Below are 26,630 nucleotides of genomic sequence, written 5' to 3'. Positions count from 1 at the left end.
CAATGGACGTCAGTGTATTCACCGCAAAGAACGGCTCATAAACAATCCTGCATACCGCAGATTACCACGAGAAGCGGTCGAGCAATTTTGCTGGGTGTTCTCCAAAATATACACTTCTAACAATTTAAACATCCCAAACAATGGCAGGATTCAACCCGGTAGATATGGTGGAGGAGGATGCGGCAGATCTTCAGTTTCCCAAAGGTAATGCGTGCTCCATTGCATCGTTTCTTCGCAAGATTGTGCTGACCCGATGGCGTTTGTTTACAGAGTTTGAAAGCGCCGAAACCCTGCTGATTAGCGAGGTGCACATGCTGTTGGAGCATCGCAAGAACCAAAACGAGTCGTCGGAAGAGGAGCAAGAGTTTTCCGAAGTATTCCACAAAACGTACACCTACACGAACGAGTTTCGGAAATTCCGCAACAAGGAAACGATTGCCAGCGTCAGAAGGTACCCTTGGTTGCTCTAACCAGTTCACTTGGTCCCCGTCCGTCCTTACCATTGTAGTATCTCTGATTTCGTTTGTTTCTAAACACAGTTTATTGATGCAGAAGAAACTTCATAAATTCGAGCTTGCAGCGTTGGGGAACCTTTGCCCGGCTTCGCCGGAAGAAGCAAAAGCACTGATCCCTTCACTCGAGGGCCGCTTCGAAGACGACGAGCTGCAGCAAATACTGGACGACATCGGCACGAAGCGCAGTTTGCAATACTAACGAGACAAATCCTCAGTATGGCACATTGTAACTAAACGCATCAGCGAGCCCCGTAACTGTAAGATATATAAAATCAATACAAGACACATTCAATAGCAAACGTGCTCCATACTTACGATGTAACTTGTGCTTTCCGTACGCTTCACGACTAAGCAATTTAGCCAGCTGTTGATGACACTTGCAGTACGTTCGCTCCAGTTCGTCCACCTGAGAATTTTCGATGAAGTCGCCCATTGTACTGTTGTCCGGGATGTCGCCTCGGGCGTCCATTTCCGTGTGCAGTACAGTGTTGTTCCACTCGTCACGCAAAATGTGCACCAAGTTTAACAGGCGCACAATGCCTTCCATCACCGGTTTGCTATCGTCCTGCTGAAAGCAATGATCGAAAATCGTACCAATGTACGACTGATGGACCGTTATCATTTCACTCAAATTATCGGCCAGATCCAGCTTCTCGTCGAGCTGTTCGCCAAACGATTGCAGCACGTGCGTCATCAGATGGGAATGGATGCACTGCACCGAAAATATCATCCAAAACTTTAACATTGCCAACCGCTTCAGGATCAAATCGAGCATGCCGAAGCTCGCGTAGGGAGGCCGCTTCTTCAACAGTTCCGGAAAGCGTAGCATTTCCAGCGTACCGAGCGCCCATTTCACTTTCAGCAGGAACCGAAACACGCTATTGTAGCTGGCCATCGTGTCGTCGTTGATCATGTTGCTCAAATCGTGACTTGGATTGTACAGAACGCGTATTTCGTCGATCGCCAACAGTACCGTGGTTGTGTCGAGCTTGTAACCAGCGGTACGATTCACCTCGACTGTGAAAAGTGACGTCATGTCGTTGAACCGTGACGCTAGAATGTCGTTCAGCTGAATTGTGAGCAGATACGGGTTGGCCCAGTTTTCACCTGCCTCAATCCGGCGGAACAGATCGCTGTAGAAGTAATCCATCAAATCGCTCGCCTCGAGCAGCAGCACTTTGCGAATATTTTTCAAATGGTCCATCACGTGGAACTCGTCCTTGTAGATGTACGTGACGTAGTGGTTGGCTGCGTGCCGTTTAGTTTCCATGAGATTTTTAATCGCATTAAACAGGACATGCTCGAGCGGCAGCTGCAGGGTAGATATCGAATTAAGCTTCATATACAGCGTGTAAGCGTTCGAGAGTGTTCGATCGGTACGTCCTGCGCAAGACTGAGATGGTTCGGAAGCTTCAGTCAGGCGATAGCTCTCGTCCACCAGCTGTAGAGTGCTATTGAAGGCCAAAAGCAAGAGATCATCATCACAAACCTCTCGCATTTGTTTCCGAAGATTTTCCACCATGGAATGTTCTCTTTCCTGCAAAGTAAGGAAAACTTTTATTGCCAAAAAAAATACGCTTTACAAAGCACTTTCCTACTTACCTCTACTGCTAAGGATGCCTGCGGATCAGAATCGCAACCGCTCTCCCTGGGATTTTCTGTACGGAATCTTTCCAGCTCGTCTACGATCGTTTTCAAAAAACTGGTATAGATCAAATTCTCGTCCGTACCTTGCTCCTTGCGCATATCGCTTATCCTATCCAGCCCGTTCAGTATGTTCAGCGTGTAGCCGGCCTCCAGTGAGTGGTGCAGCAACAGCTTAATGATTGGATCGTTTTCAATCACCTCCGAAATGGCCGAACTCACGTAAAAGGAGCGTATTTTGCACTTGGAAAACATCCGGGCCTGATACCCGGTCTGCAGACCGGTGGGAGAATGCTCGCCGTACGTTTTTTCCACCAAAAACTCTTCCCGCCAATCATCCAGACGGCCTTCCGTCCACCAGGTGTCGATCATGTTCATGTAACACTTCAATGCGGCCAGCAGCAACGCAAAGGCAAGATTTCCCTTCTCAAGGTTGGCGCTTAGCTTGACGCTTCGGAAAAGCCCCGACAACAAATGGGCGACCGCAATGTGAGCCGGGAATTTGGTCCAGTCCAGAACGGAGAACTTGTGGATGTCGTACAGCTTCTTCAGCACAAACAGTTCCGGTTCCAGCTCATGGAACAGCTTAATGATCGTGTGCGTCTTGCCTGGTTCTTGCTTGATAAGCTCCTTTTCGTGCCGTATCATCACCGATTCCATATGGTCCAAAAAGCTTTTCACCCCGGCCGCATAGCATTCGAACGAGTGTGGCGCCGGAAGGCTTCGCGCCGTGTGTTCCAAAATGCTTCGACAAAAGTTTCTCAACCGATACGCGATAGTCATGTACTCGGTAAAATTCAACAGAAACGTCTGTATGCCGTGTTCGGTGGTGCTGGAGAGCGAGACATTTGTGTTGATCCAAATCTGATCGTCATCGATGCGGAACAGCTTGCAATCGACGGGGTTGGTGAACATCCACAGTATCTCTCTGAGAATGCAATACTCCGACACGGTGGAGACGGGATCGCTTTTGAGAAACCCATGCGACACCTTTACGATACGCTCGGTCCAGAAATCACAAAACGATGCCCCTCTATGCTCGCTGTTTACCTCCACCTTGTATTGAGGATCGTCCCACCAGGCAGATTGAACGTGTTCCTGCAGCCAATCGATGGCAAATTCGTCGCTGAACGTTTCGTAAGATTCCTCCTGCCTTGGTGGCTGAATCTTACTAAACACCACCATTTCGGTGGACTCAGCGGTCTTGCCATCCTCCAGCTTGTTGCCCACCTCAATCGATTCAACCTCCACCTCCTTCTGCTCTATACTGTGGTAGTATCCCGAGGCACTCTCCTCTAAATCACTCCAATCACTCAGCTCCGAACCTTCATTATCATCGCGAGGTTCGAGCGGAAGATTGTCCTCGAGCAGCTCTGCAATAAGTTCTTCCCGTTCCTTGTCCTGCAGTTTGACTTCCGCTGGTTCAGGTTCAAACAGTACGATCGTTTCCCCCGTCCGCAGACGTTCCTTTAAAGCTCCGACTGGATTGTACGCAACAGTTAGAAGAAATAGCAGTACCGACCAGTGTATGTCGTGCACATAGTGATCCAAACATGCCGGATCATTGATCAACTCCTCGTAGCATCGGCGCAAGTGGCCAGCCTCCGTAGTAAAGTTGGTAATTTCCATGTTTTCAATAACCGCCTCAATCTTTCTCCGTATTTCATGACTATTTACCGACAAGTACCGGTCGCTTCTTATCGTTCCGAGGGTGAAATTATAGCAAATACTGAAGTTCTCCTCCGATTCCTGAAAGAGAATGCAATCCGGTCAGATGTACGCGGAGGTTTCTGAGCTAGCGAAAAGGAGGCCAAAATACTCACACTAAAGCCAGTCAAGGATTTTATCAATTCGGGGACATGCTGTAGCACCAGGGCTTCCACTTCCGCCAGCATGGTCGACATGGCTTGCTTTTTGTTTTTTCCAGTCCTCACAAATTTTAAGCATGTGCAATTTCCAACACTTTTCTTCCGACGCGAACTATTCGTAGCATTGCGAGGGTTTTCGCTTGTTTGTTGTGATTCCTTTCTTTCGCGCGACTTCGTCGAAGGGCACCATTTGACAGTTGCTGTCAAACGAAAGCGCCCGTTTTGTTAGCATTTGCAATAAGCAGAAGAGAAATAATGTTTAAAAAATAATAAAAGCATGGCGGAGATGGATTTTCAATTCAAATACGAGTGTTTGTGCACGAGCCCCAAAAGCATAAGAGTTAACGATATTCACAACACCGACTATCAACGGCGAATAAAGGAACGCATGAATGAAATCGTCGATCGATCGTGGGACGAAACGGATCCCAGCATCCTTTCGCAGTTGGTAGGAACCAGTAGAACAATTGATCGGATATGCGGTATGAGTTTAACGTGATTTTTGTTTTTTTTGTGTTTCAGACAATGCTCTCCCAATGCATCCCGCTTACCAGCAATGCCAATGCGACCTTACCGGACATTACCATCCCCGACCGTGAAAAAGGATTGGCGATCATGAAAAGCGTAAGCAATAAATTGCCGCCTTCCGGATGTAGTTGCGCTTGTGAAGCAATATCCAACGTATTATCCACCGTGCTGGACGCAGCATTGGCGGAAGTGAACATCGAACCACTACGGGAGCAATCCCTGCTGGAAAAGGTACAACTATTAAAACCGTTTGTGCCAGCGTTCCACGATGATGTTTCCTTGTGCAACTTCTTCATGCGTGCCTGGAAACAGGCCGTTCGGTTTTATTGTCCTAGACTGGTGGGCGAACTGGCGCAAGTCTACCCACAGTTTCTCGAGCCACTCGTAGACGCACTGATGAAAGTACAGGACGCCGATTACGGGTCGCTGCAGCTGCTGAAAGAATTCCAATTTTTAGTACGCTGCCTTACGATAGGCGAATCCTTCTATGCCATACTGTCATATCTCGCCAAGCAGGATCGCGTTCGTGCCCAGTCCCTGATTAGCGCTTGCATTCGCTCTGCCAAGGACCAGCTGTCCAGCAAAGAGTACTACGCACTATTCCCGCCGGCAATTAGACTCTACGCCATCGTAATGAACGAGATTATCAATCCCAACGATACCGACGTGGAAATGCTAATCGGTCAGTTACGAAGCGAGCGTCCTCACGAGTACAAGATTCTCATGATGATTTCCCCCGTGTTTTGCTGCCTGGACGATGCATTGCCTGAAGCAGCTAGCTGAGCGGAGATTAATTAAAAATTGTAAATAAAGCATGTGAAAAAAAGGATCCAACGCTCAACGTATTCTTTTGCCTTCGATTCAACACGCACGAACAGCTGTAAACTGTTTTCGTGTGCGTTTTCACTTTCTTCTCCCTTCGCCAACTGGCTCAAGTCACTTTCGACTTCGACACAGTTGTCCGCTTGTTTCGCATTTGACAGCAACTGCCAGCAAGGGGACGAAATTCACAACACTGCTAATTCTGTGCAGGTGAAGAACGTCGTGAGTGTGTGATTCGGAAATAAACCATCGGAACCTGGAACTGTTTGCCAAAGATGAACAAGACGCTAAACTAACGTACTTAAGAACAGTGCCGTGAGCGTGTGTGTGTGCAAATCCAAACTGTGCCTACTCTCCCGCAAAGTGACCAATTCGTTTTGTTAGTTTCGCCGTGCTGGCTCGCCTGCTGTGTTGTGTTCGGTCCAACAACTACGCAAACGATTTACACTATTGGACAAAAGAAGAAAAAAAAACAACAATCGCATCTCGATCCGCAGCAGGTAAGTGGCAGTCGGTACGTGTAAAACCCCGTATCCAGATATCATTGCTCGGCAAGGACGTTCGTGTACGGCCACAGATTAGCATTTGTGGCAGCCAGGTGTCTGTGCATGTTTCATCATGCTGCGTGTGTGTGTGTTTTTTTATTGTTTCGCTGACGTAGCGACGGGCTGACGGGCAGGGAGAAGCGCAGCTGTTATTTACATTGATCCAGTTTCATCTCAAGCTCCCGGACAATGCGCCACTGCAGACGCAGTGCGATAGGCCACCAAAGACAACGGACAGACCAAAGCGGACGGAGCGATTGCGGAGTGTTTGTTTCCACTATCTTCTACGATTGTGTTGCCATCCACCCACGCAGTGAACGGGGTTTGCTTCGTGGGCTTTATCGGTCAATGTAAACAAAAAGTCCAGTTATGATTGCATCTCCCCCCTCGCCTCCCCTTCAATCCCCCTTTCATCCCGTATCTAGGTGCTTACACGCCGCGCTGAACGCTGCTGTTACTGATTTCACGCATGCAACGCGTCGCCTACTTTTCCTCTTCGCAGGTAGTGCTGCTAGCCAGCCAGCCATGGGGAATGACGACTGAGCCCGACGACTGAAGGAGGAGAGTGTTCCAAAGACGGGGAGGGAGGGAACAAAGATAGCCTGCTTATCGGGTTCGGAGCTGCGACGTGTGTGTGATGCTGAAGATGCCTCAGTCGACGACCAATCAGCATAATAGTGCTGGTGCTGTAAACGTGTGCAGTTCCCACCAGCAACAGCTCCCGTTCGATACAATCACTGGAATGGCGAATGATTCGAGACAGACGGTGGCTGCCGCAGCAGCCCACAGCACCACCGGGCATGGTACGAGTGTGGCACCGCGATCTAGACCGAAACCAACGCAACAGCACACGTCGAGCACGCCTGCGATTGGGCTGACGCTGGCAGCGATACCGCTGAATCCCTCGCCGAAAAACGTCATTTCGCCCATACCGGCAGCAGTCGTCGAGTGCGACAAGTTTGTGGCCAACTTTGACGATAAATTTCTGGGTGCTTCGATACCGAGGCACAGTCCAGTGGACGGAGAGGCAAACAGTTTTAAGTAAGAACAAGTGAAAACATACAAAACAAACAAATTCCGTTTTTAAATCAATTTTTTGCTTCCAGGTTCAGTGTACCATCGGCCGCAGTATCACCTGCCGCTCTGCTGTCTCCCTTTGAGCAGGATCCAATGTCCACATCCACCACGGTGTCCATTCGCCCGCGGCCAACAGTGCTGTCGCACTCGCAGCAACAGCACCAGCCGCACATACTGAGCAACTCAAACAGTGAAAAATCGCTAGTCTCTCCGTTGTCCGGATCATCGACATGGAACCCGTTCGGAGATCCATCGCCTTTCAGCCCCATCTCGACGCTGACGGAAGATCAGCTGTTCGGAGCGGAATTCGATAAACTACGCCTCGAAGGCAGCCAAACGTCTATCGTGACCTCACCGGAGGAAATGAAATCGGACCGCTGCGTGTCGTACTGGGACACGCAGCGGGGATCCCTTTCGCAAGCCCTCTCTACGGGTATGATTGCTGCTTCGAACGGAGCGTTGGCGGGCAAAGATTTGCTCACACTCGAGGAAGATCCCTTCGGTTCTGCTCCGTTTACGCTGCCGAAACGATTCAAACAGAAAAGCAGCTCTGCAAAGCTGGCATCGAAAATAAGCGATCGTTGGCGCTATGCCGTGGGCAGTGGACAGGGAGGCACGGGCAAGGAAAGCTTGATACAAAACACCCCTACGGAACCATGCAGCAGCAATGGCATCGACGTGGCGGGCTTGAGCAGTGCCCACAAGGACATGGACAAACCCGCGCTCGGACCAAAGAACCTGAAGCTAGACGATCTCATCGGCAGTGGAGAGAAAGGTTCGCCCAGCTTCATCAAGCTACCGCTGGACGATCGTAACAAGTACGAAAAGCTCAACTCTAACGACATCACATCGGACGACAGCGATTCGGAATATTACTCCGAATCCGTCGGATCTCTAGCTCTCGGCGTTGGCAGTGCGGTCGGTGGAGCTGGTGGCGTTGGTAGTTACGCAGGTCACATGCACCCCGGCGCCACCGGCAGCACCGGAGGAGGAAGTGCAAAGAAGCACAGCTTCAAGCAGTTTGTGGAGAGCAACATTCCAGAAAAATTGCAAGCCGTATACCATAAAGTGGACAAGAGTCAGATGAAAAACGTGCAGCTGGTGAAAAAGCTGCGCAGTAAGGTGGCTCACGCCGGCAAAGACTCGTCCTCGCACAGTGCAGGGGCAGCAGCGAAGGGAGGTGAGCGCCGATCAGCGAAAAAGGGCGCTAATCGCGAGCAACCGAATGCACCGGAGAATGGTAATGCTTCCGACGATGATTCGATCGGGTCGGCATCGGATCTACGGGCGAATGATGATTTCCCGGAGGGAGATGAAGCGAATGCGAAGGTTCCTGTCTGTGAACCGGCCCGCCGAAAACCGTTCGGGCGCGGAACGTTCGGCGGCGAGGGAAGTGTGGACGATTGCATCAGCGAGAGCATCAAGACGTGCGGTTCAAGTGCCTATCACGCGGAATGCGAAAGTGTGACCACCAACGAGGACAACACGAGCCGAATCGTGACCAGGGTGCGCGTCAAAAAGCGGGACCACATGGACTCCAAGCACAGCGTTATCGATGAGGACGATTCCGCGGAAGAGGACATGATTCAGGGCGAAAAGCCGCTGCTGTTGGACGATGAGCTGGACTATGAGTCGGCTGCTGAAAACAATACCAGCGGCGAAGAGGTCCTGATGGATCCGTTCACGCCCGAGGACGATATTGCCGCCAAGAAGCGTGAATGCATCAACGAGGACGAAGAAGCGGAAGCCGAGCTTGACCCGTTTGCGATGGCGCCCTTCCGCAAACCGTTTGTGCCAAAGCGGAACAGTGTCATCAAGTTCCTACCCGAAGTGCATCCCATCCCAGAGCACTGTCCGACCAGTGGGGGTGCCGAGTTGCTGCCCAGTGAGTTCGTCACTTCCACGCCGATAAAACCGGCAGCTACAATCAGCTACGAACCTGCACCAAAGACGTGCAACGACTTGTTCGATTTAAACATAGCCCCTACAGCAACAACGCAGCGCGAAAAAAGCTCCCCCAATGTTCGGCGCGATCTGTTTGGACTTGAACCGTTTCCAGTCGCTCCGATAGTTCCCACAGTACCGGCCACATCGCCTGGAATAATTGCCTCTCTGCCGCCTAGTGTCATGGTAGCTTCTCCGCCTACAGTAAACAACGCTGTAAAGCATCCAATGAAAGCTCCTGCCACAATGACACCTCAGGAACCATCAATCTCACGCGTAACTCTCGAGTCCGGTGGAGTCACCTTAACTCACATTATTCCTCATACCGGTACAGCTTTACCAACGATCCCCATACTGCCTGTGCCAGTAGCAGCAGCAGCAGCAGCAGCAGCAACTGGTACCGTGCCGACAGCTTCACCATCCTCTGTATCTCTATCCACGATAGTGACTAGCCATTCCGCATCCTACAGCAGTAACCTGCACCATGCAGTCGCAGGACAGCAATACCTGAATGCGAGACGCGACTATGTAAATTTCAGCCAAATTCCCTCGCACAGCGTGACCTCCATTTCGCCGGATAACAACTACGTCAACTTCTGCCCAGAGGACGAGGAAGACGATGACGTGCGTAATCTCAAGTCGGACGATTACGACGACAATAGCAGCGATACGGTTGTGAAAGTGTCCTCCAAAGGATTTCTGACGAAAAAGCAGAAGGTCAAGTATAACCATCTGCAAGAGAAAAGCAGTGGCGGCAGCACCGGTCATGGACGCAGCGAGGAGCTGGCCAGTAGGCTCGGGCAGAAGGTAAAGGCTAACGTCAGTGGCTACCGCAAAGCCGTGCTGGAAAGCGGCGTCGCAGTGATCGGAAAGAGCAAGAAAGACGACCAAACGTCCAGACCGGCGAAGGGAAGCTCAAAATCAAGCTCGAAAGCGATGGGATTCAGCAACATGAGCTTCGAAGATTTCCCCTCGGATGAGCTGGCGGATGAGTCGGTGGGAGCGGCCGATGGTACTACCCGGCTGACGACGGGCGTCGCCGGCGGAAAGCTGCTGAAGATGGCCCCGTTCGAGGTAATCCGGAACGAAAAGATGCTGCTGGAGGCAGAGAAAAAGTTTGGCTCACTGAAGCGGCGGAGCAACCCATTCTCCTGATTGTACGCCGAAGGATATAAGAAGCGGAAATGAAGCTTGGGAAGATCAGGATTTCGAGCAGGAAGAAGTACATTATGGCTTCATTAATTTTACAACTGTTCACAGCTTGGAATGGCAACTACTACTCCGGCTCCGGAGAGCATGCATGGTGTGGCTGGCAGACCGTTTGGCTCTTGGAGAAAATTGATCAAAAAATTCGCTAGAAGTAAAACAGCATGGGCACGATTCTTTAGAAGAACTCGCGACATGCACCGAACCAAGAGACTGGAAAGCTTCGTAAAGATGAGTGAAAAATAGTACTTTCAAGTTAGCGACAACACGCTGATGCACCTGTAAACCGGTCGTAATGAGCAAAAGGCACGAGCACACAGCACAGATAGGACCCAGAGCCTCATCGATCCAGTAAGATTAGGCTGATATTTTATCTAGGCGTTATTACCAAACTGTAGAATTATGGTATTGTACATGTATTGTGTGAGTGGTTTGCTTGCGCCCTAGAGAGCAATGTGGTATGCTGTTTGTGTGGACAACGTTTCACACGTTTGTTTGTATTATTTTGAATTATCTTAAGCTATTTATTATAGTTTCAAATACAACTGAGTCAATGGGGTAGCGTAGCGTAGGTCTTACAGTAGGATTGTAGGATGCAATAGGCAGCCCGGAAAGCAGGCGGCAGCTACATACATATGTTCAGTATTATCAGGTAGCCAGGTAATACGCAATGTGCATTTCTCTTCACGTCATCAGTTAATCCCGTATCAAAATTAGTACGCCTTGTGCAACAGTTTTGGGTTCGTAATCGTGGCGTGTGGCGCAGGGACAAAGACAAAACAAAATCTAGAAACTTAACCTTGCCTCAAATGCTAATCCACCTCTAATTCCAAGTTTATACAGACTGCAAACTGGAAATATTCTATAAACGCAATCCCGCGCAATCAACGCGATCCCTGTACGATCCGTATATAGTATATGATACGTATGTGAATATATATATTTATATAAATTACTTCAAACGTGTTGTTTTTTTATTATAGTTCTATATGTTAAAGTTTCTTTTATTTGCAATTGTAAGACAAACTTCGCCTCTCCTCCTTCCCTGCTCTCTACAGTAGTAAACTTTGCCTGAGCTTGCGCACGGTCATGTACACCGTCTGATACAGCTGCTCGTCCTGGTCGCATTCGACTTCGTGCGTCTGCAAGTTGATCACGATGCGCTTTCCCCGCACGGTCACCGTTAGCCGGTCCGAATCGATGAACTTCTCCATCGACTGCTCGCCGAACAGTTCCTGCAGCGTTTCGATCAAACAGTCCTGGTAGTGCTTTTCGTCCACCTTCGACATACGCGTCCCGATGACGCTGCTGCCCGCAATGTCGCACTGCAACAGGCAGGCCATAACCATGTCCGCATACATGTCGTTTACCGGTGTCGCCTGCCATTCCAGCGTAACGATCTTTCCGTCCGCCGTAAGATCAATGCAATCGCACACCCGCAGCCGGGCCGTCGCTGTGCTTCCCTCTGGTATGGGGGTTTCCACGACCGATCCCGGCCCACCGGCACGCTCTAGCAGCAGCTTCAGCACTACGGTCGACCCGGGCCAATGAATGCTTTGCTTTTGTGTCACGATCGACATGCTCATGTCGGTGTACTTGGACAGATCGGTCGGTGCGAGCAGGTGGTACTTGAACTCACGCTTTACCAACACCCCGCTCAATCGCTGACAATCGGCCGGTTCCCCTACGGCCAGCGTTCCCATAACCTTGGCCGTTTTCTCACCCCGGAAGTACAACTCTACCGGTTGCGTGTTGCGCGGGTTGTGGAACGTAATTTGTACCTTCGGGTTGGCTTCGTACTCGCGCATCAGGGCCGACTTCAGACGGCCCATCTCGTTCTGTTCTCCGTGCACCAGCACCACGTGGGTGGGTTGCAGCAGTCGAATGAATTCGCTCGTCTGCTGGTAGTCCGTGTGTGCGGAGAAGGAAATGTAGTCCACGGACATGTTGAGTGGCAGCTTCTGGCCGTTCATGCTGGTGATTTCTTCCGGCTCAAACAGAATCGTCTTGGCTAGCGTCCCCTCGACACAGTAACCGGCTATGATGACACCGTTCTTCGGATCGGTACACCACGACTCGAACAGCTCGCGGGACAGACCGCTCTGCATCATGCCGGGCGACGCCATCACGACGCACGGTCCGACATCGTCGAAGTGATCGATGCCCTTCAAGTTCGAGATGAACCGAAACACAAACGGATTGTTGATGGCAATCTGACGCCGGATCTTATCGTTCATCGCGTTGATGTACGTCTGGTACACGGCCATACATTTCTTGGCCAGCGAGGATGCGTAATAGATGGGAATTTCCTGCAGATCCGGATTTTGACTCCAGTACTCGTCCAGTATGAGCAGCAGCTCCTGCGCTCGGCCAAGCGCGAACACCGGAATCAAGCACCGGCCACCCTGTTGGACAATCTTTTGCACGAGCGAGGTGAATCGATTCTCGCGATCCTCGCGCTTCTCGTGTATGTGCGTTCCGTACGTGGACTCGGTGATCAGCACGTCCGGGCGCATGGCCGGAATCTCCGCCGCCATCAAATGCCGATCCTCCTGGCGGGAGAAGTCGCCCGTGTACATCACCCGAATGCCGGCGATTTCAATCATAAACATGGCCGCACCGAGCACGTGGCCCGCGTTGTACGCCCAGAACCGCACCCCCAGAATGTCACGCTCCTCGTGAAAATTGATCGTTTCGATCTTCTCCATGCTGGCCTCCAGATCCGCCTCCGTGTACAGCATTTGGTCGGTGGAAATGTTGCTCACCTTAATGTAATCGGACAGCATCCACCGGTAGATGGCCTTTGTAGCGTGCGTCATAAAGCATCGGCCCTTGAAGGAAGTCTTCTGCAGAAACCAGGGCAGCGCACCGCAGTGGTCCAGATGGAAGTGAGAGATGAACAGCAGATCGATTTGATCCGCATCGATCAGATCGACGAACGGCAGTGCATCCATCCCGGACAGACCGGGATGGATGCCGCAGTCCAGCATGATCTTTTTCCCCTTGAACTCCAGCATGATGCAGGATCGGCCCACTTCCTGGCCCGCACCAAGCGGGCGTATCACCATCAAATCGCTTTCCTCCTTCAGCAGCCGTGCACCGTTCGACGCTCGCTTTTGAGCCATTGTGTGCGCTGAAATCTTAATCTGTTGCTGTGACGATCTTTTGCCGGTCTTTTTGTGGGATAATTGAACTCTGCGTGTCGTGTAGTGAAGCGTCGATAAACACACAATTTTCACCACCAGCTTTGTTTTGGCGTGTAGCTGCTCGGGGCCTACGCCGGCTTGCTATGTGTCAAACGACAAGCAGCTGCCGCTGTCAAACGGTGTGTTTGAGGTAAACACGCGGGCACGTGCATTTGTGTTGTGTGTGGAACTGCCGCAGAGTGTTGTGTGATTTTACGGGAGAAATTTCAACATTTTTTAATCCGTCCTCAAACATTCAAAAAGTGCTCCACATGTAAAGATGCCCCGACCGAGCGGCAAATGGACCGAGCTGTCCACCCCACTAAGTGCGCCAGTGCTCGCGGTGATAAAACGGCTCGGGTTCGATAAGATGACACCGGTGCAGGTAGTACGCTGAAAATACCGAATTGCTAGCTTCTTCCCTAACCGAGGCGTGTATTTTACAGGGAGCCACCATTCCCCTGCTCTTGTCCTACAAAGACGTGGCAGCAGAGGCGGTGACGGGTTCGGGAAAAACGCTAGCATTCCTCGTCCCCCTGCTGGAGCTGCTGCTCAAACGGAAGCGAAGCGAGGCATGGAAGAAGCATGAAATCGGAGCCGTGATCGTTTCGCCCACGCGCGAACTAGCCACTCAGATTCACGACGTGCTGTCCGAATTTCTGGCCCACGATGAGTTGAGGTGCTTCCGGCAGAAAATGCTCATCGGAGGAAACTCGGTAGAGGAAGACGTGATGTCGATCCTGAAGCAAGGTGCCAACATTCTCGTTGCCACACCCGGTCGCTTGCAGGATCTGTTTGAACGCAAAGGCGATCTAAATTTGGCTGCAAAGGTCAAGAATCTGGAGCTGCTAGTACTGGACGAGGCGGACCGCCTGCTCGACATGGGGTTTGAGGCGACAATCAACACGATCCTCGCATATCTGCCCCGCCAGCGCCGTACGGGACTGTTTTCGGCAACGCAAACCAAGGAGGTGAAGGATTTAATGCGCGCCGGTTTACGCAATCCCGTGCTGGTGAGCGTCCGCGAGAAGGCAACCACAAGTACGCCGAAGCTGCTGCAAAATTACTACCTGTTCGTCGAACCGGAACAGAAGATGGTCGCTATGCTCGAGTTTATAAGCTTGCAACAGATCAAGAAAGCGATGCTGTTCTTGCCAACGTGCGCTTGCGTTGAGTATTGGTCCGTTGCTATGGCGGCCCTGGTGCCCTCGATGCAAGTGCTGGGGCTGCACGGGAAAATGAAATCGCAACGCTTCGGAATACTGCAGACGTTCCGCGAAGCCGACAGTGCGCTGCTGCTCTGTACCGATGTGCTTGCCCGTGGCGTCGACATTCCCGAGGTGGACTGGGTATTGCAGTGGGATCCACCGTCCAGTGCGGCCGCATTTGTGCATCGTGTAGGCCGCACCGCACGCCAGGGATCGGAAGGTAATGCGCTAATTATGCTACTGCCGACCGAGGACGCTTACGTGGACTTTCTGACGCGCAATCAAAAGGTTGCCCTCAAGGAGGTGGAACTGGAAATTCCCGAAGCAAGATTGGCGGAAACGTTACGCACACTGCATCAGCTGCAAAAGACGGATCGCGCCACATTCGATCAAGCGAATCGAGCGTTTGTGTCACACGTGCAGGCGTACAGTAAGCACGAGTGCAATTTAATCCTGCGATTGAAGGATCTCGATCTCGGTAAGGTAGCGACCAGCTACGGACTGCTGCAGTTGCCCCGCATGCCCGAGATGAAGCCACAGTTCAAGGAAACGTTCCAAGGACCAGAACAGTTGGTGGACGTATTCAAGCTAGCGTACAAGGATAAGCAAAAGCAAGCGTCATTTCAGGCGAAGCTGAAAACGTACGCCGAAACAGGCGAATGGAAGGGAAAGAAGAAGTTGATCCGGAAGAAAACGATACCCTGGGAGCAGGCCAGCAAGGCACGCGAGGAGCGGAAGGAAATCCGTAAGAAGCGAAGGGAAAAGAAACAGGTACGAAAGGCCGCCATTGAGGCGGGTGAAGCAGTGCCGGCCAAAAAGAAACGGACCAAATATTCGCAGGAAGACCTCGAGGAGCTGGCCAACGATATTCGATTGTTGAAAAAGGTGAAAAGGAAAAAAATCACCGAAGAGGAGTACGACGATAAAATGGGCATCAAGGATGGGGATGGTTTGGATGACTCTGAATAAAGAAGACGCTTGCACGCGGCGCACGGATTACAGCTAAATAATGTTTCTATTCAACGAAATCATGAATTCGACTCTGTAACTATTTAAAACGAATCATTCCCCCTTTGCTATGTAGCTAGAATTTATGTTTAATTTTAAGAAGAGGCAGGTTGCAAGTCCAGCACACGTCCCTCGAGCACGTGCAACCGGTTGTTGGTGGCATTGGTGAAACCCTCCCGCGTACTGAACACGATGAACCCGTAGCCGCGACTGATGCCGGTCGACTTGTCATAGATTACGTTGGTCGAATGGACGTGACCGTACTTGGAGAAGTACGTTTTCAGCTCCTTTGTGCTAACCGTCCACGGTAGGTTGCCCACGAACAGTTTTTGCACCCCTCGGGCGATGGTGCTGGCGGCAGCTGTGGTGGAAGACATGGCAGTGTATCGGTTGTGGCTAATCACTCGACTGACCGACGACCGTTTGATTTTATCCGATAGGCTTTCGTACTATTTCCAGCAAGTGCACGGTATGGTTGCCCATCAACTCTTGCGGGTCGACACCGAGATCCTCGCTCAGATTGTCCAAGCTAATCACGGAACACACCAGGTCCCACTTTTTGAGCAGATTCTCGATACACCAGTCGGCGCTCCGTTCCTGATAGGTGCAGATGAATTTTGCTCCCGGATTCGCCTCGAGTATGAATGATATCGTCACTAGGATTTCTTCAAACACCGACGGGTCGTAGAACACGTCCGAGCCGAGGATCAGATCCAGCGGGCCGAGCTGCAACACCTGATCCAGAAACAGTCCCCACGTCAGCCCGATAACCTCGATGTCCTTGCCCGGACCGGGCACTAAATTGTTCAGCCTGCAGCAGCGTTGGATGTGTTCCAAGGTTTTCGGTAGCGTACTGCAATCGCTGAGTGTTACGTGAGCCCCACACTTGGCAGCCAGCAGACCCGGCAGTGCTGTGCCGGCTCCTATCTCCAGTATCCGCTTGTTGATGAGCGAGTGCCGCCGTTCCCAGAGAAACCACGCCAGCACCGGGGCAGAGGGCCAGGTGTAGAACGAATATCCTGGCAGTGGAAGCTGCAAAGCAACGGAATCGGATAGAAACTTATTCTCCGCGTGTGGTGCGTGGTTCACAAGATCGCGCTTTGACATTTGGCCAGAACGCAAGCGTCAGCCCAACAGCAAACAAAATCAAACAAATACCGTACACAAACACTTTTCCCAATGCCATCAGTGCGCAACTTACCTCCGGTATGAGTATTTCCAGCTTTTCGCCCACATACGAGGCTCCGTGCCTAGATTTGCTACCGAAAACAAACCTTTTTATCTGCTCGCCATCGTTTTCCATTTGTTGGAATTTGGTCATTTTCGTCCAAACTGACCCTTGTTTGGGCTATTGTACACATTTCACACTGGTCGACCACTAGGACATGCTCACAGTAAAGCGACGGGCATTATTTATGGCGCATATTATTTAGTTTGTTTGCGTTAAAGTGCAATTCAACCCTCATCATACTGAAGCCGAAAGAAATAGAATTGGCGAAGGCTTGCAATCCATCGCAAATGTAATTGGGAACAAGGCGAACGGAATGAAAAACTGAAATACTATGCCAATCAATCGTGCTGGCACCACTGGCATGGCTGCGTCGATCCAGCACTCTCTTGCACACCGGACGAATGTGACAATTCGCGCGTTCGACAAACGTAGCTCAGTACGGCTGTAGCTCAATATACCGAAATAGGCACGAACTCTCAACAAAACAAAACATGTTAAAATGTGGTAAATACAAACGTTTTCTAGTGTGGAAAAAACATTTTCATTCACCAAAACAGGCGAGGCGGCTTTTTTGTACAAAGTTTTTGCTTTTGAATGTGCTTGATGCTTTGATTTGAATGCGCAACCGACAAAGTTCGTGTTGGGTTCATGGGGATTTTCGTTCATAAATTTGGAAATGAGCTAAGTTCGTCGAACGCGCGAATTCTCACATTCGTCCGGTGTGAAAGGGCCCTCAAAAAATTCGTTTACATCACCATAGTTGAGTTGAAGTCGAAAACCAATCAAAACAAACCCAATACAAATTCAACTGCTCAAGCCGGCTTCAAGCGCGTTCTTGGAATTACATACACAAACACCCAGATTCAATCGTACTCGAACCGGAAGCATAGGAAAGGTGCACAAAAGCACAATAAACAATAATAAAAAAATATAAAACACCCTCGTCTGGCAAGCTGTCACTAGCGCGAGGCTTTTTGTAGGGATAAAAGTATCCTAAATTTGGGGAGATTTCTTGAAAAATGTTCCGTAACAAGTAAATACAACTGCTACAGCTACGGACTAATGGAAGTGATACTCGTTTAACACAACAAACCGTAAACGGCATTCGAATGGAACTGTGAATAGATTGCGACTTGGCGGAGAAGCTTGGCAAATCCGTGTCCCAGGAACTAATTGCAATTAGATGTTAATTAATGTAATGCTTCACCTGGAACCATCCGAAATCTGTATGCAAAATGCGAATGAAGGGCATCACACTATCGGCTATACTGGAGCAAGGAGCGACACGGCGCCGTAAATCACCTCCCAAAGAAGAATGTCCGAAAAAGCAAAAACGTGACTCTTGGCGCAAGGTAAACAACGGATTTGAATGTGGCATGGTGTGTCCTTCGTTGGCTAATTATCCTTTGTTTGCCTTTTCAGATAGCGGCAGTATTAAACAAGTGCGAAAGCAAACGTACCCATGATGAGGTACGACTGTTGGAGAGTGAGCCGGAAGTGGTGAAACAAATTCTCGAGCGCCGCAAACGCAATGTAGAGTACAAGGAGCGCGTGCTGGAAACGGAGGATGAGCCAGACATTATCGAAAAAAAGGCGCTGAAGCTAGCCCAAGCGATTGCCAAAGCGAATCATCTGATCGTATATACTGGGGCGGGAATAAGCACGTCCGCTAAAATACCAGACTATCGCGGCAGCCAAGGAATATGGACGCTGCTCGAGCAGGGCAAAGACATAGGAGAGTACGATTTGTCTCTGGCCGACCCCACCTACACCCATATGGCGCTCTTTGAACTGCACCGACGGGGCATTCTAAAGCACGTACTGTCACAAAACTGCGACGGTTTGCATCTTCGTTCGGGGTTGCCTCGCTTTTCCCTCTCGGAAGTGCACGGAAATATGTACGTGGAGGTGTGCAAGCAGTGCAAACCGAACGCCGAATACTGGAGACTTTTCGACACGACCCAATTCACCGCACGGCACTACCACAAGACGAATCGTCGATGCCGACGCTGCGGTGGGCCCCTGATCGACACGATCGTGCATTTTGGCGAGAGAGGCCAGCTAAAGTGGCCCCTGAACTGGGCCGGCGTAACACCCCACACAGAGAAGACTGATTTAATCCTGTGCATTGGCTCGAGCCTAAAGGTGCTTCGGAAGTATACGTGGTTGTGGGCCACAGATCGGCCGATCAAAAAGCGGCCTAAGATCTTTATAATCAACCTCCAGTGGACGCCGAAGGACAAGGTATCGACGCTGAAAATTAACGGTAAATGCGATCAGGTGATGATGCTGGTTATGAAGCACCTCAACATAGATGTGCCGGTGTACAACCGGCTGAAGGATCCAATATTTGCTCACGCAACTTTGCTGCTGGCCGACGAACAGCACACTGCTTCACAGCCAATGCTGAAGAAAACCACTGCCACCACCAAAGAAGAAAACACGGAGGAATCAGCGAGCAGCGAGCGAGAAAAGGAAACTAAACCAGAAACGAGTCTTTCTGCCAGTACATGCGCATCTGCACAGCAAATGTACCTTAACAACTTAATCCTTGCCCAACAGCAGAAAATTAGTACCAATTATAATATACTGCTGAGCCCGGCGGGTCGTTCAGAATCGCGAGGATCACCCGGGCCCGGCCATTTACCTCCCCTGGTACCCTGCTTGACGACATCTAGCGGTGCAGGTCAAACGAAAAACGAACCGAACAACAATCCGACCACAAGCAGTGAATCTAAATCACCTCCATCTTCTCCTCCTGCGAACGTGATAAAAATCGACACTGCATCGAATCTGTTCGGCAATCTACGACACGTACTGACAACCATGAACTCTGTAGGATGTTCTGGCCTCTTGGACAGTAAACCACGGCCAGTCGATGAAGCTAAGAGTGCGGAAAAGCTAGGTAAGTGGAAACTACAGTTCATAAGTAATACTGTAAATGCTTACGTTAACTTCTTTTTTAGTACAAGTTCCCGTGCCACTATTGCTACAGCCAGGTGTAACATTAGTTCAGCAACAAATAAAGGCAGAAAAGAAGAATATCTCTGAAAAGAGCGCTTCAAACTCAGGTGTTCTGAACAAGTTGCCATTGTGTAATAACATACAACTTATCGTGAAGCCGGTAGTTGTAACCAATCCGCCGCCTGGTTTGGTGCCACTAAACCAACACCGTCCTGACAATGTAAACCCATCATCAAGTTTCGTTGCCTCTGGTACTGCAGTAAATGAAGCAGAATCAAAGTTAAATAGTGTACCAAAAGTGGAACCTATAGAAGAAACATCAGTAGGATGCAAAACTGTGCCAGAAAAGCTTTTGCAGGAGTGTGTCATCGAACACGATGCTGAAAATGTGAAGAGTGAAAATACATTGGTTTCCGATGAAGTGAAAGATCAGAATGCATTTGCAGCTATATCGTCGGAGTTGCAGAGGACAGAAGGAAATAAAAATGAAAACATAGCTGTGACGGCTCCGGAACCCATTCAAATCAAACTGGAATGCACCCAGGAGAATGGCATGAGAGAAGAAATTCCTGTAATGGATGAAGGTATGGATAAACCGACATGTGTTAAAGATGAATGTCTTGTGGATACATCGATTTCAAACACATCAGTACGAAACGAGTGCGTAGAAGGACACGAGAGTGTAAATTCTTGCGAAAGGCATAGTCTTGGAACCACACAAGAGGTTAGCACTGAAATAGAACCGAAGATAGAAGAGAACAAAAGTTCAGAAAACACTCTTGACTCAACCCCGGAAATGGGTGGAACATCACAGGAAACTGTAACTGCTTCATGTACAGAATCTGCAATGGAACCTTCCGATAATATTAACGCGTTAAAATGCAGGCCGCATGAAGAAAATGAGGTCTCTTTCCCCGATATTATCGAATGCATTACGATAGATTCATCATCTTCAGAGAGTAATTCTGGGGAGAACCAAGAGATAGACTTTGACGCAAATATTCCATGCTTTGCCGTTGGCACTTCTACTGTATGTTCGGAATCTGGCCCAACGCTTGCAACGGTTATGAATGAACGGTCAGAGCATACCGAACAACTCGGTGATAAAGAAACTAAGCATGGGGAAGAAGAACGCCGGGAAGATGACAAAATGGTAAGAGAAGAACTGTTACCGACACCGCATCCAGATAATACAAAAGAAGGTGAAACATCAGATAAAGAGTCATGTATTGGATCAGATATACAACGAGTAGGCACTTTATCGATGTCTGTTGAAAATGATAACTTCGTTGGAAATGAAAATATGGCTTCAAATTCCGGAGCAATTTCTGACGCTATCGTGGCATGTGAGTTAGATGAACTGAGACACAGTGCTACAACAAACCTTGAAAGTGAAGATGAATCATCATTTAGCAGGAGTTATCCGGAATATGAACAGAAACCAATTAGTCCTTCGCATTCACCGAAAAAGAATGAAGACCAGATCGATTGTCGGACTGACGGCAGTTCACAAAAGGACCATCTAAGAATATTAAGCAAAGAGACTGGCTCACCAATTCACAGCCAAGAATTGGATGAACCAGTGTCTAAGGAGTCCTCAAAACAAGAAAAAGCTGAGTTTCCAAACGAGCCAACGCCAGATACTTCTAAAGATTCGAAAGCAAGCAACATAAAGGGTTCTTTGAGTGAAACAACAAACTCACCAGATGAGGATGTCATAAGCAGCCAAGAGCATGATGCGGCCCTGAATGCTGAGAATGTTATTGATTGTGAGTCATATGAGCCATCCAAAATTGTTGAAGAAGTGACCAAAACTGATCCACACACAGAGACAGTAGTAGAAGATTTATCGGTTGGTGAATTATCTGCTAAAGGCAATTCGAATTGCAAAGCTGAGCAAATGCCGTCATGCCATGAACAAAATCATTGCACAACTGTCAACCAGTCAGATCAGTTGGAAGTGTCGAAGTTGTGTGATGTTTCGAACATGATCAACAACAAAGACGATCGGACAAGCTCGACCGAGAAAGAAACAGCCACTGTTACTGCTGAACAAGAAATACCGATAACGAAGTCTTTTGGTGGGGAAGCGACAATGATCGATCTGGGCAGCGAAGAGTCCTGGCGCAGATATGAAACATTCGATGACATTGAAATGATTCCAGCAGATTTATGTGTAACGCCAACAAAAGAACCTAAAAGTGTTAATGCAACAGCCAACACAGACAGCATCCGGGACGATGATCCTGATTGGAAAGACGAGAAGGTTCAGCATGATTCATCTGGGGAGGAAGTTGTCCAATCAAATGCTTTCTCCAATGTTATGTTGCGATCAACAGACGTAGAATCAAAGACGATAATTGCTCCACAATCAATCGATGCAGACGAGAAGGACCATCACTCAAAGGACATATGTGGTGAACTGACCAGTATTGAATCAAACGATGTTGAGTCTTTATCTCCAGAAAGTAAGCGCTTAGAAGAAGATGCTTTGGATAATGATGATTGTCGTAATGAAAGTGAACAGGAATCATCGGTTAGTGATGTACCGTTAAAGTATGCACCTGATAATTCTTTGCAAGTTACTGAAATTTCTCCACGTCTGGTCACAAGGAATGCATGTTCTCCTTTAAAAAGTGAATGTTATCAAGAGCATATTGATCTGACTGCCAGTGATCCAGAGCTAGATCAAGCTGGAACAACACGTAACAATGATCAGATTGAAACGATCAGCGCAATGGATGATACAGAAGAAGGCTCTGCTAACAAAAGAACTTCCGAAGGAGAACTTCCATTAGAACATCCTGAAATTAGCACCGATGTTTTACCTATGGATCAAGACGAAAGATCTTCCAACTTCATCCCTCAGCCGTTGGATGAACATGCTCTGAACGAAAAAGAACCCAACGAGCAAATGGACGATACGAATAGAAAGGAGGATTCGATGTCAATTGAGTCCGACAACTTTGCTGAACCTTCTACAAAAGGTGAGTAAAGTTCAAACACACATCATCAAAAACGCCCATATATTTTTTCTTTTTCTAATCCATACCATATTGTTTTCCGCAGATTTTCCAAGTAATAGAAACAACATCCAGGAACATATTGATCAAAGTACAGCTTGTGCAAAGGATGTTGCAATGTCAAGTGACTGTGACACCTTAATTCAACCTTCCACAGAAAGTAAGTCCACATTAGAGTAGAATTGTAAGAGTGAATTAAATATATAATGGCTTACATTGTTTTTTTTTTTTAACTAGGAAACAATCCTCAAACCCTGGAGTGTATAGCAAAGAGCACAGAGTGTGCCCCACAGCAATCGTCACAGCTCAAGCCCACACCGCAGCAAAACATGGTAAAAGTTGTGCTTAGCAATAGTGCGCTGTTAGAACTGTACGAAGCAGCCCCAAGATTCACCGAAGTTTATCCGCCAGCGCTGAAGTTGATAGCGCCGATCAAATATCAGATGCCGACACAAGTGGCTGCCAAAATAGCCGAACCCGTTATTGATCTAACGGAAGATGACGTCCCCAAAAACGATAAGACTGATGTGGTTAACCAGGAGGAGCAGAATTCTACACAACCTCCAGTAACAGTGCATCCGCCGGCCTCTAAACCGATGCCGATGCCATCTGCTTTGCTGCTCACTGCACCGATGCACTGTAATGCGCTCAAAGTCACCCCAGCACCAAACGGTGCTGGCCATATTATTCCACCAACACCAACCGCTGGCGTGGGAATGACTCCATCGTTCATACCTTTTCAAGCTGCCCTTACACCGAACGCGACCGGTGTGGCCGCGTACATGCTAAAGAACAATAGCTTCATCAGCAAGCAGGCAAGATTCCCGAACCTGTTAGGTTTCCCTGCCGGAATGGGTACAAACTTAGTGCTTCTGACAAGCCCACTGAAAAGTCAAATTGTACCCGATAACGTGCCGACGTCTGCTTGCTCTTCAACGACTGCCACTCCAACCACACCCGCAAAATCCTTCCGACTTGAGTCGGACGAACAGACGGACGACGATGACGAGAGCCGAGTGAAGAAGCGTCGCTCTAAGCGTCTCGAGTCCGTGCGTTTGCACAAGCAGCTCGCAACACCGGAAAAGACGGACTCCGATACGGATACTACGATCGATCAGTCACCACGGGAACGGCGAAGAAGCAATCGCTCCAGCCGGTCACTGGATGGAGCAAACGAAAGTGATGAAATGGGTGAAAGTAGTTGTGGTGGTGGTGGTGGTGGTGGACGGTCACGTAGTTTCCGCATTCGCCGGAAGCCGGAGTTTTTGAACATTAAACATCCAGAGAAGAAGAAGAAACGGTCGAATGACGAATCGTCAGAGACGGCCACGTGCTCGAAGCCTGCGGCGAGCGAACATGTGACAACGACAGCGGCGACAACTTCCACCACGGCTGGCCGGTTATTCACGATAGCTGCCCCAGTAGGCTATTTCCAGGCTCCATTCGCCGCAACAATTGGGACGAGCTCAAATGCTGCAAGTAAGTAACTTTGAACGATAAAATGTATCATTAATGCGTGCTGGGTTGTGCAAAAACAAACAAAAACACCTCTTGATGGCGTTGTCAGCAAAAGTTCGTTGATACGGTACAGTACGTGCCGACTTTCCACAACATTGATACAATGGAAAAAGTTATTTGCATTCGGGAAAAACGAAATGTATAAGGTCATTTGATAAAGCAGTAACAACAACAACAAAATAATAATTTAAATCAGATCACAAAAATTACTCACATAATACCCAAATTAATCGTATTCTTCGTTCTCTTTCTTTGCTGACCAGTTATTTCGCAACAGGAAAAGTACAAACGTATCCTAACGTACTACAAGACCGCAATCCAGCAACACCAACAACAGACCAGCACCGCGAACGCCGCCTTGCCCCAATGGTACGACGTGAACTACGCCTACTCTGGCCTGCACAGCATTATTCATCCACCGCCGCCGGACGTGAACCTGTGGGGCTGTGGCTCGACGTTGAAGCTGGAACCGCAGCAACCGCTGGAAATTGAGTGCAAATTTTGTTTCGAAAACTATTCCCAACACAGCTGCCAATTCTATCCCCCGCAGCCGGCAGAGTTCACGGTCAAATCATACCGCCGCGGCAAGACGGTGGTCTGCGAATGTTGTGATTTCTCTGACGGTGAAAGCGAAAAATATCAGCCAGACATGCCGGAAGCAGCAGCGTCGTCCCTTGCATCGACATCGAAAGCGCCTGCCGGTGACGGTGGTAAGACCATTTCCTCCTCTTCTGCCGTTGAGCGAACCGATTTGCTTGAACAAAAACGACGCCCGCTGGCAGACGAAGAATCGAAGGAGGCGGACGCTAGAGTGACCAAGCGAGCGAAGTGTGAGTCGGAGTCGGCAGTGGGCGATAGTGCGTCACCGTCCAACGTCACTAAAAATGGAACCAATGGTGCTGTGCATAGGCCCAAGGTCAAACCGGGCTGGTACGGAAAGGGCTACCGGAAGCACCTGCGGCGCAAGAAGCGCACAAGTCAAGGGTGAGAAGTTGAGCCAGGTAGTAAGTAAATTTACGTTTAGTTTGTGTGTTTGTCCTTGCTCTGCGACAAGGGCGGGGAAAGTAGTTTGCTGTAATTATTTCCTCAAGGTTAGCGTGCTCTTCAGCTCTATGGAACGAAAGATAGAAATAGGAAGGTGCCTTGAGTTAGATGATAAGGGCCAACTTAAACCTGGACTGTACAGTTTTTCTTGCTTAATCTTGGTGTATGTTTATTTTACACCACAGTGTGTGTGTGCGAAAGCTACATTTGTAACATTTTCCTTTGAATGTTCCTTTTTTCATAAGAATTATCGATCGATCGATTTCTGTACATACTTGCTTCGTAAGTGACGATACTCAAAGCTCATCCTACTCCTTTATCGATTCCCTCGCGGAAAAAATATGACGTAAAGAGATAGATTTGTAGTCCAGCAGCACACAGGACAGCGGTTGAAACGTTTAATTAATTACATAAACGTGCGACCTGTTTTGTTTGTTTGTTTTTTACCTCCAAGCGTTTACAGCGATCTCAACATTTTGCCCTGTAAAATAGTTTTCAATCTTTCATGCGTGTATTTTAAAGCTGCTGCATAAGCTATATTCCATCTTCCACATTTTGAATTGAAGCGTTCCGATCCCATCTTACACGTGTTGAAATTTGGAATGAAAAACCGACGTTTTTTCAGCAGTGGGAGCAAAGTTTTGATAAAGAATCAGTTCTATTTATTTCGCTGCATTTATGCTTAGGCGATGTTCAGTCGTCAGAGTTTTGAAGGAATTCGGAAGTTTCAATGTAGACAAGCTAGCTAGCAGTGGTGAGAACTAAGGTAAGAGTAAAATAAACCTATTGGCCATGCTGTGGTGGTGATGTGCAAGTGGTACGAATAAAAACCAACTCCATTCAAAGTGCAACTGGGTTAAGCAAGCCATATTCCATTCCGAAAGCAAACCGAACCATATTTGATCATTCACTTCACTTCACAACTTGGCCATTCAAGGCAATTTGGTGGGCTGAAATAAATTTGTCGCTCTTAGCGGCTAGAAGGCGAGACGTGGGACGTTTTAGCAGGCAGAAATGGTCATACAGGGTATGAAGTGAATCAACGTGGGACGTTCGGAACAAGTTTGTAATGAATTTCGCCTACCAGTGGCTTCGTGGTGTTTTCAAACTGCCGTTAGTGTGCGTTGGCGGCACCCCTCCTGTTGAAAGATTTGTTTAGTGCGATCTTAGATGGTTACGATTTTATGCTTCAATATGCACGAGACGCCAGCCAAGCGGATGACGTTGACTAGATAATTGCCTTTTACGGACCCGTCCTACGCTCCGCAACGATTGCTTCATACTGCGCCTACTCCAAATA

General features: G+C 48.9%; 9 protein-coding genes across 11 annotated transcripts; 5 read left to right on the top strand and 4 right to left on the bottom strand.

Annotated features, from left to right (window-relative positions):
* Positions 1–23: 23 nt before the first annotated feature.
* LOC120952813 (DNA-directed RNA polymerase II subunit Rpb4) lies at positions 24–825 on the top strand. The gene is made up of 3 exons (XM_040372332.2): positions 24–204; positions 271–451; positions 540–825. The coding sequence occupies exons 1-3, from the start codon at positions 141–143 to the stop codon at positions 712–714; spliced, it is 420 nt and encodes a 139-aa protein (XP_040228266.1). The 5' UTR covers positions 24–140; the 3' UTR covers positions 715–825.
* LOC120952808 (gamma-tubulin complex component 5) lies at positions 518–4,179 on the bottom strand. Its single transcript, XM_040372327.2, has 4 exons — positions 3,983–4,179; positions 2,118–3,908; positions 831–2,052; positions 518–770 (listed from the first exon to the last, which is right to left on the bottom strand). The coding sequence occupies exons 1-4, from the start codon at positions 4,061–4,063 to the stop codon at positions 727–729; spliced, it is 3,138 nt and encodes a 1,045-aa protein (XP_040228261.2). The 5' UTR covers positions 4,064–4,179; the 3' UTR covers positions 518–726.
* A 29-nt stretch (positions 4,180–4,208) lies between these two features.
* On the top strand, positions 4,209–5,384 carry LOC120952811 (uncharacterized). Its single transcript, XM_040372330.2, has 2 exons — positions 4,209–4,475; positions 4,550–5,384. Exons 1-2 carry the CDS (start codon positions 4,305–4,307, stop codon positions 5,336–5,338), a joined length of 960 nt encoding a protein of 319 aa, XP_040228264.2. The 5' UTR covers positions 4,209–4,304; the 3' UTR covers positions 5,339–5,384.
* A 101-nt stretch (positions 5,385–5,485) lies between these two features.
* On the top strand, positions 5,486–11,104 carry LOC120952806 (uncharacterized). Of its 3 annotated transcripts, none has more exons than XM_040372324.2 (3): positions 5,486–5,877; positions 6,425–6,963; positions 7,029–11,104. In XM_040372324.2, exons 2-3 carry the CDS (start codon positions 6,560–6,562, stop codon positions 10,096–10,098), a joined length of 3,474 nt encoding a protein of 1,157 aa, XP_040228258.2. In that variant the 5' UTR covers positions 5,486–5,877; positions 6,425–6,559; the 3' UTR covers positions 10,099–11,104. The 3 variants fall into 3 exon arrangements, with proteins under 3 accessions (XP_040228258.2, XP_040228260.2, XP_040228259.2); XM_040372326.2 differs by having other exon boundaries at positions 5,486–5,891; XM_040372325.2 differs by lacking the exon at positions 5,486–5,877 and adding an exon at positions 5,902–6,272.
* Positions 11,105–11,121: 17 nt separating this feature from the next.
* Positions 11,122–13,426, bottom strand: LOC120952809 (cleavage and polyadenylation specificity factor 73). Its single transcript, XM_040372328.2, has one exon. It carries the CDS (start codon positions 13,272–13,274, stop codon positions 11,202–11,204), a length of 2,073 nt encoding a protein of 690 aa, XP_040228262.2. The 5' UTR covers positions 13,275–13,426; the 3' UTR covers positions 11,122–11,201.
* An 84-nt stretch (positions 13,427–13,510) lies between these two features.
* LOC120952810 (probable ATP-dependent RNA helicase DDX55 homolog) lies at positions 13,511–15,552 on the top strand. Its single transcript, XM_040372329.2, has 2 exons — positions 13,511–13,719; positions 13,781–15,552. Exons 1-2 carry the CDS (start codon positions 13,615–13,617, stop codon positions 15,509–15,511), a joined length of 1,836 nt encoding a protein of 611 aa, XP_040228263.2. The 5' UTR covers positions 13,511–13,614; the 3' UTR covers positions 15,512–15,552.
* On the bottom strand, positions 15,534–15,927 carry LOC120952815 (SRA stem-loop-interacting RNA-binding protein, mitochondrial). Its single transcript, XM_040372334.2, has one exon. It carries the CDS (start codon positions 15,925–15,927, stop codon positions 15,646–15,648), a length of 282 nt encoding a protein of 93 aa, XP_040228268.1. The 3' UTR covers positions 15,534–15,645.
* Positions 15,928–15,979: 52 nt separating this feature from the next.
* Positions 15,980–17,077, bottom strand: LOC120952812 (histone-arginine methyltransferase METTL23). The gene is made up of 2 exons (XM_040372331.2): positions 16,752–17,077; positions 15,980–16,582 (listed from the first exon to the last, which is right to left on the bottom strand). The coding sequence occupies exons 1-2, from the start codon at positions 16,869–16,871 to the stop codon at positions 15,980–15,982; spliced, it is 723 nt and encodes a 240-aa protein (XP_040228265.1). The 5' UTR covers positions 16,872–17,077.
* Positions 17,078–17,649: 572 nt separating this feature from the next.
* Positions 17,650–26,175, top strand: LOC120953216 (uncharacterized). The gene is made up of 6 exons (XM_040372979.2): positions 17,650–18,133; positions 18,204–19,686; positions 19,748–22,732; positions 22,815–22,928; positions 23,006–24,247; positions 24,550–26,175. The coding sequence occupies exons 1-6, from the start codon at positions 18,017–18,019 to the stop codon at positions 25,272–25,274; spliced, it is 6,666 nt and encodes a 2,221-aa protein (XP_040228913.2). The 5' UTR covers positions 17,650–18,016; the 3' UTR covers positions 25,275–26,175.
* The last annotated feature ends 455 nt before the right edge of the window (positions 26,176–26,630 follow it).

This window comes from Anopheles coluzzii, chromosome 2 (assembly GCF_943734685.1).
Source record: "Anopheles coluzzii chromosome 2, AcolN3, whole genome shotgun sequence".
In the NCBI taxonomy this organism is placed as follows: domain Eukaryota; kingdom Metazoa; phylum Arthropoda; class Insecta; order Diptera; family Culicidae; genus Anopheles; species Anopheles coluzzii.
This window is presented reverse-complemented; position numbering and strand designations above follow the sequence as displayed.